Source organism: Seriola lalandi, unplaced genomic scaffold (genome assembly GCF_002814215.2).
Source record: "Seriola lalandi dorsalis isolate HSWRI2012SDOR001 ecotype SW California unplaced genomic scaffold, Sedor1 jcf7180002054630, whole genome shotgun sequence".
Classification (NCBI taxonomy): domain Eukaryota; kingdom Metazoa; phylum Chordata; class Actinopteri; order Carangiformes; family Carangidae; genus Seriola; species Seriola lalandi.
Window position 1 is genome coordinate 437,978 of NW_019525183.1, and position 8,755 is coordinate 446,732.

At 42.3% G+C, this 8,755-nt stretch overlaps 1 protein-coding gene across 1 annotated transcript; it reads right to left on the minus strand.

The window, feature by feature from the left end:
• Positions 1–342: 342 nt before the first annotated feature.
• Positions 343–2,598, minus strand: sox1b (SRY-box transcription factor 1b). The gene has a single exon (XM_023420274.2). It carries the CDS (start codon positions 2,189–2,191, stop codon positions 1,130–1,132), a length of 1,062 nt encoding a protein of 353 aa, XP_023276042.1. The 5' UTR covers positions 2,192–2,598; the 3' UTR covers positions 343–1,129.
• Between the last annotated feature and the right edge of the window lie 6,157 nt (positions 2,599–8,755).

Below are 8,755 nucleotides of genomic sequence, written 5' to 3' on the forward strand. Positions count from 1 at the left end.
CCCCATCACCTCAATATGGCACATGACACATTGTAATGTCCAACACGAATTTCTACTGATGAAATTTATATTATCAAGCTTAATACCAGCTGAAAAGATGGCTAGTTAAAAGGTTTAAATGTTTTTTTAGATCGATCAGAATGAAAAGCAAAATATGATCATGTTTCCATCATTTTCAATCCTAAGAGAAAAAAATCAATTAACAGCCCGAATTATAAATATTATCCTCTTTTCAAGGGCATCAGTGAGATGAAAGAACATGTCTCTGTAATGTTTTAATTATTCTTTTTTGTTGTCATTTGCATTTTTTACTAAATTTTAATTAAACCCGGAACGACAGAATGGGTTTGACAATATTTTAAATATATTTCAGATATGGAATAAATGTAAACGAGCAGCAGATACAGGAGTTTGCCTGAATCAACTGCAAAAAATAAATATCCCACAAACAAATCTAACACTTTTCTCCAAGATAAAACTAGTGGAAAATGTATTAAACTCGGCGCAAAATTGTTTTGTTTTCAACCCGAATATGGGCGCGTGTTATTCTGTAAATTATGTACAATTGCATAAAAGCGTTTTCAGTAGGCCTATTTATTCACAATTTACAAGATTTTACAACAACAAAAACAAATTCAAATTACACCGACTGACTCACATGTTTACAAGCATTAAAACTGGAAATCAATTTAAATTGCAGCCAAGAAACTTTTTTTTAAACACATCTTCCACACCGCCCTCCATTTATTATACGGTTCCCTCTTTGAACAGGTTTTCAGGATCCCTCAAACACACAGCTGGTGCCTTTAATTCCACAGAAAAAATCGGAAAAAAATAACCTTCAAAATGCACCAGCCTTCACGGATTATAATTTAAATCGTGTCAAAACTTGGCATGCTCTGTTCCAGAGAGCAGAAGTAAATCAGATGCGCTTTCCTTTAGCTCGGACAGACAAAAATCCATCACTGAAAGAAAATAAAAATAATAACAATAAAAAAGTTTGTTCAAAGTGATTGCATTTTTATGGCTATAACCGCCTATAATTTACAATTCATCAGCAGCCTGCGCCCACATCTAGAGTTTAAATATTTGGTTGTGGTTTGTAGTGCTTATAGTACATTTAGAGAATTTAAATATGAGTCAGAGGAACCGTCCCGTTTACCGGAGTGGAGCCGCTGCTCTGGTAGTGCTGCGGGTGGAGCACGTGCAGTCTGCTCTGAACGGAGGAGTCTCCAGCCGCCTCGCCGGTCGGCAGATACATGCTGATCATATCCCGCAGGTCCCCCGTAGGGCACGGCGGCGGTGCGCGCGCCGTGGAAACCGGGGGGCTCACGCTGGGCTCAGATTTCACAAGGGACCCCAAAGTCCCTCCGATCGCCCCGGACACCGGGGAGACACCGGAACTCTGGTGCTGGTGAGTGTAGCCGGTGATCCCGCCGTAGCCCGGCGGAGAGGCGCTCATGTAGCTCTGAGAGTTTGAGATGGGGCTGTAAGATAAGGCGCTCATGTCGTACCTGTGCACAGGCTGCGGGTTGTGCGGATGGTGGTGCGGATGATGGTGCGGATGCGGGTGGTGCGGGTGAGCTCCGGTGCCCGGGTGTTGCGTGTACGCCAGCTGCGCCTCCTGCATCATCGCGTGAGCCGCCGCCGCTGCAGCCGCCACCTGGCCAGAGTACGTGCCATTTGCCCAGCCGTTCACGTGCGAAGCGTAGCCCGCATTCGCCCCTGGGTGGCCCCCTCCGGGACTCTCCAGCCGCTGCCCGCCGCCCATCCCTACGCCCGCAGAGGAGCCGAGGAGCCCGCCGGCCAGCGAGTACTTGTCCTTCTTCAGCAGCGTCTTGGTCTTCCTCCGCGGCCGGTACTTGTAGTCCGGGTGTTCCTTCATGTGCATGGCCCGGAGCCGTTTCGCCTCGTCGATGAACGGTCTCTTCTCCGCCTCGGTCATCACCTTCCACTCCGCCCCCAGCCGCTTGCTGATCTCCGAGTTGTGCATCTTGGGGTTTTCCTGTGCCATTTTCCTCCGCTGGCCCCGGGACCAGACCATGAAGGCGTTCATGGGTCTCTTGATTCTCTCCTGGGGGACTTTACCCCCGGCCCCCCCGCCTCCTCCGGCGTGTCCCCCCGGGTTGGATGGGTTGGTCTGGGGCACCACGGGGGAATGTAAGTCCGTTTCCATCATGATGCTGTACATTCACCTCGTCTTGGTAGGACAAAACTTCTCAGTCAAACACACAGAAACATTCAGGCTGGCCCGCGCGCAGCTAAACCTCCGAGGAAGAGGGAGATAAGGAGTGACAGACAGAGCGAGAGATGAAAAGGTGCAGTAGTCTCAAGGTGAAATCCAGTCAGATGTAAACTTGCTCCGCACTTCCCCTTTTCGCCCTTTTTCCTGTCATCCGCCTGCGCTGAGAAGAATAGAAGCCGGTTGTTTGAGCTTTACTTTGGTTGAAGCTGAACTGGGAAAAGTTACCGGAGCGTGCCCGGGCCGCGCGCTTTGACAGCAGCTAAATGAGAGAGAGACGGCCAATGGAGAGGCTCGAGCGCAGACGTGATTTGCATGCAGGGGCTCGAGGTTCTGGTGACGTCGGAGCGCGAGACCTAAAAATTACTCCCTCTGTCATCTGTTTGTGTGTGTAGCTAAAAAACACACAACATGTAAACGGTTTAATTCCCATCATTTCGCGCATGCCTTCTCCTCCAGACAGCAGAGTCTGGGCTCTATAATATTTTCATATTTAGAATTAATAGAAAACACATATTTACAGCACATTACAGTAAATAAAAGGTTAATAAAACGAAATGAGTTATTTTCAGAAACAGATACATGTAGTCTGTGTCACAGCAAAGAAAATTGGGCTGGAATTCAAAATGAGCAGCTATTTAAAATATCCAAATAGCTTAAATTATTATCATCACCATCAACACGAACCGATCTGGGCAAACTGTATTTGAAATTTTAAAATAGGCTACTGCCTATATTCACAATGAATTGTACTTTTATATCTGATGTAGGAGCTTCACAACTTAAAACAATGAAGCAGCCTGTTAATCTTATAAACATGAGCCACATAAACCACATTAAGATGTCATATTCTATATAATTTTGAGAATTATTCACGTATTATTACTCTTTTATACATTATGACCTGTGTAGCTCATAAAAAAGGCTATATTTTTCAATTTGTCCCTGGTTTTTGGTCAAACTAAGCAACACACTGCCTTCTATTCAGAGCCACAGGTGCTTTTTTGTTGTGCCCGTTGCTAGGAAACAGGTGACTGACGCCTGGAGCACGTGCCATTCAAAGCGCCCCTTTTGTTTGTTTCACCAGCACTGTGTGGCGAGCGAGAGAGAAAGAGGGAGAGATTTAACCCCCACACAAAAACTATTACAGTAATGCTACAGTACATGTTAGAAATATTATAGGTTTTTAATGAGCATATTTTAATAAACTAATGAAGTATAAGGCGGCCACTGTAACCCGCTGCAGGCCTGCTGCAATAGGCCCGGTGCTGCTTGCATGCTCCTGTTTTTATTATAAGGATCAAGGACAATTCACCTGAAAGATGTAATTTTATGTGAGTCTGTCACGAAAGGCAAAGGAGAAGCAGCTGTTTTTAAATAAACAATAACCCAAATATAATATTTATTTTATTCTATCTGGGTTTGTGTTATAAAATTGTCAAATAGGCCTATAAATCTGCTACCACTCTTAAAAACAATAATACACATAAATGATATATTACCATGGCTGCAACTAATCTTCATTGATTAATCTGCAGATAATTTTCTTGCTTTTGTTTTTTCAGTAAACTGTGATTGAAAACTGAAAAAGTGACATACTAAAATCACTTTTATCCATCTGACAGTCCAAAAATGTTAAGACCTTCAGTTTGCGATCATACAAGACAAAGAACTGCAGAAATCGAAGCATGTAAGTATCTGAAAGCTGCGAATCTTTGAAAAATTTCTCAAGCAAAGAAATGCCAAAGGCTTAATTGAGAATCAAAATAGTTATGGATTATTTTCTTGTCTGTCGACTAATCTTTGCAGATTCACATTTTACATTGTCATTTAAAAGATGCTTTGATAGATATTTAATTTAACATTGAAATATGCTGTTGGGTGTTCCGGTCTCCTCCTGAATCACTGGCTTCCCGTCATGTGGAGGATCTTTTCAGCCCTGTGGGATTATGGCCCTAAAGTGGCATCTGTCAGGTGCTGCCCGCCTCTCAGCGAGCTGTTAAACTCTATTGGCGTGCTGGCATGGCTGGATTTTCCTCTCGCTCCCTTGTACCAGTTTGCTATAGTGCTGTTAAGTGGCTTGTATGATCTGTTTTGCGCACACTGTGACAATCTCCTCTCTCTCTGCCTCTTTGCATCCAGCACAGAAACACATGGACTCACAGAGACGAGCGCTTTGTATCTTTCAAACGCAGGGAATACAGTAGCAGGAAAATCAAGCAGAGTCATTTTTTGAGGTCGGAATCCAATCAGAAAAAGTGACAAATATTTCACATTGACCGACTAATAACGTCTAAACTCTTTGCTCCATTTTCAAATGTAGTGTCTATTCATCGATTGAACAGTAGAGAGACTAATAAGGAGAATCAGGTTTTCCAGCGCTATTCTTTTTCAGGGACAGTTGGATGATTTCACTTACAATACTGCCTCGAGTTGATGCCTGTGTGTGGCTTTGTGTGATAGGTGAATAGAAAGAGAAGGCCTCCCATCCTGTCTGTTATACCATCGTCAGCGCTGTCAGATCATAAATCTTTGTGTTTTATTTTCTTGGTGTGCATGTGATGCTATTTGCCATGCTGTGTGTATCTATATTTGAATGTGTACCAGCAGGCGCTTCACTACAAACATAATCATTCAAAACATTGAAAATGAATTTTCTTTTGGACAGTCTTGACCATAACCATGCGGTGTTTCAGGAAGAGGACTGCACAATTAAAGCTTGTATTCATGCAAATGAAAAGAGCAATGATGAAATGACTGAGTCAATAATGCAGATAAATAATATTCAGTAAAACACAAGTACTCTGATTTTAATAAAGTTAAGACATATAAACCCTTTTGTGACATATTTTTAAAAAAGTGTTTTCTTCAGTTTGCGCTGGCTTGAGTGAATCTGTCTTGTGCTTTGTCCATTTTCACGTCTGTTGTGTTTTGGCTATGAGGCTTTAAGACAGTATTTGTCAACCACAAACTGCATGAGAGATGAATGAAGGTCTTTCCTTGTTGTTGACAAAATAACAATCACAGCAGGAAAAATAAAGTGGCTTCTTCAATTTCTCTTTGGAGGACTGTGCTGTGCCTTTTCAAAAAGCTGCAGTTAGTTATGCATCCAGGACGGGAGCATGGGCAATAAGTACTCTGTGGTTTGGTGCACATGAAACTGGTTGTTGGTTGTTGCTATTCTGCACAGAGTTTGTTCATTCGGTGTCCACGTCTTTGTCAGGAAATGCAGGGTGTCACATCAGCTGCAGCTCCATTTGAGATTGTGTCCACTCTAGATCAATAACAGTGTGCAGGGCCCATTGTGGCCAAGAATTCCCATAATGCTGTGCAGCTGGGGGTGCAGTCTTCTTTCCATAGAGTTTCCCAACATAAGTACTTCAAGCAGAGATTTCCACATCTGCAATAAACAAACAATATTTCTGGTAAAGCAGATTGTAACATTTGAGAGAGACGGAATAGGAAGCAACAAAATAATTACACTGAGACAGCAGAATTTGGATACTGAATTTAATGACAAATCCAACTATGCAGGTCATTAAATGGCACTTTGTATGTGTCTCATTAAACCATATAATATACAATGATACAGCACAGTAAATACATATGATAACACCTGATACCCCTTCAAACCTTAAATAAGAGCAATAGTGGATAATGTCACTAAATGAGGTCTGAACTTCAGCTGAATTAAAGCCAAAAGTAACAGTGGTTTCTACAAATTTGTATGTACTTTTAATGCCGTGTAGCATTTTTGTAGATGTGTGTTGTAGTGTTGAGGGAGTCTGGCCTAACTGGAAATACCCAGAGAGTACTGTAACAAGCATTGTTAGGTCAGCGGCAGTGGACCAATGGGACAGTGCTGGAAACGTTACAGACATCCACATCTGTACGCAGAATTCAGGGTGAGTGAGTTGCAGCTAACTTTATATTAACAACATGTCGTCCTGAAATCTGTCTGTTATTGTTTGTGAATTGCAAAAGCTGGCATCTGTTGTAGCAATACTCCATGCACAACGTTCACAAAGGCTAACGTTAGCATGTTTAGCTCATGGCGTGACTATATGGAGGTGTGTGCATGTGTGTGCAGCAGCCTCTGCTTTGTTTTTTTTGTGGTATCGAATTTGGTATCGAGAATTGTGAAATTTCATTGGTATTGGTACTGACTACCACATCCCTAATCTGGACACAGCAGAAGATCAAAGAGTGCTGGGAGATAAAAAAAAAAAAAAAACACAGCAGTGAGGATGTTCTTCACATCTTCACGCTGCTATTAGGCCCAAAATCTCTAAGCCAACAGGCCGTGAACACACACACACACATACACACAGGCGAAAATGGAATCAAAGGCATTTCTCCTGTGCAGCAGCCGACCCAGTTTGTTTAAGGCTCTCTGTCACAGCAAGCTGTCAGCTCCACTGGAGCTCAGCAGCACTGAAAGAGCAGACAGCACACAAACACACACATACAGTATGCATATACAACATTAATCTATGATAAATGTCATGTTATATGTTCAGAAAAACTGCTACTACAGCCCTCTCAACTCTGGATAGGATGAACAGTCATCTGCAGTAAGACAAGTATGAACTTCCAGACCTCCGTTGCACAGCACACTCACTGCAACTTGTGGTGAATGATGGTCTGTCAAGTCAAAGAGCTGTCACAGATATGATTACCATGCTAAGGAAGTGTGCCACCCATTCCCACCACTTGATTTCTTGCCAAGCAGCATTTAAGGGACATTCAGAAGAACCTTTGTCTGCTAGAGCAGACCCTAATCCAGACTGTCCCAACAACTGTCCCTGTCTGACTTGTCACTCCAGGACCACATTTTGTCATGATACCATGATAGGATGACCAACAACATATATTTCAATTTCTGTTCAACTTTAAGCATTAAAATGCAACAACTCATAAACTTTTCCTTAAAGATGCTATCATTTGTTTACAATGTGCTTTAGCTATTTCAGAGTAATATACAAACATTTAAAATCAGCCTCTTCATCCTCGTGACCCTGAATCACATGAGCAGCTTGGAGAATGAACGGAAGCGAATTCATTGTTGTAGTTCTCTGTGTGTGACGGATCCCAAACTTGGTCCTAGGATTTCTTTGCTGGAAAGAGTCAGCCTACTGATACTTTGAGTCTTGTAACAGGAACAAAATGAGAATTTCCTAAATTAAGCGTAATTTAACAATGATTACTGAGAGCCAACGCCAGCACTCTAAATTCCCTTTGCTCCAGCAGCACCAGGAGAAGCTTTGACTTGAAGGTTTTTGAAATTCACTTTCTTTAATAACTTTCATGAATATATTAACCAGTTGCAGCCTTCTTCATGGAAACTAATGTCATTTTTCCTCCATCCATTTTCCCCCATTTTCAAGTGTCAGAGTAAAGTGGCCTGGTGTACCGAACACTGTTAAGCATTTGCACTCATCATTTAATCATCACACCTCGTCCTTTGATTGATGCCTAATGAATGACCGGGGTCTCGGTTTACAAGACGATCGCTAACACACCCTTGCTAATGGGTTTTGCCTGTCTGCCAGACAACCCGGGCTTCAGACAGAGAAGCGTGCGTTCATTTCTCATACAGTCAGAACATACTTGGAGCTTTCTTAACAGGCAAAACCAAAAATACATGTTCTGAGCTCTCCTGTAATTAGATGGACGGCACAATATGTTCACATCTGTTCCATGTGTGTGGAAAAATGAAAGATTCAGCATTGAGCCCATAGTATAAACCAGGCCTCCAGTTATATTCAACAACATCTCCCCTTGAGCACTGTCACAATTAGTGGCCACATCACTTGTCACTAATATGCCCCAGTAATGGTCTGACACTAGTGGGAGACAGATGAGCTTTATGTCTCAAATATTGCAGAGATGTTTTTGAGTGCTGCATATCACACTGTGCATTTTTCCTACGCTGTGGGTCACAGAGGAGGGGAGCTTCCTTCAAGACAACACTCGGAGAGGCTGCCAGTCCATCACGGATCTGTGCACCGTATATTTACTGTGAATTAGTAGTGATAGCGCTACGTACCAGCGATAGACACTTCAACAATAGCAATAAAAGAATTGTTGGATAGAAAGTCCAGCAGTTTCATTCTTGCATGAACAAACACTCGTGTCCTGGCTCATAAACAGCCAATCATATCCCTTGATAATGGATCAAGCTACAGGTGACAAACAGCCAGACATTTATATTAACTACCATTTATTTGCCATAATTACCCTCTTATGTTTAGACCTGGTATCTCTAGAGGAACTATTGTCTTCTATCATAATTTATTATTATTATAATGACTGTTTTTATAACCCTGTCTTAAATTCAACACGTAATCCGAGGCACGTTTTGTATATGTTTGTATGTATGTATTTATGTACTTCTGTGCATGAGCATTGTGACGTCCTAGTGTTATCTGATGCAGTGGCTTGTAGTCTGAGCCAAGTTTACCCTCTGGGACAATAAAGTATACCTTAGCTTACCCTTTCCTGAGCTCAGTC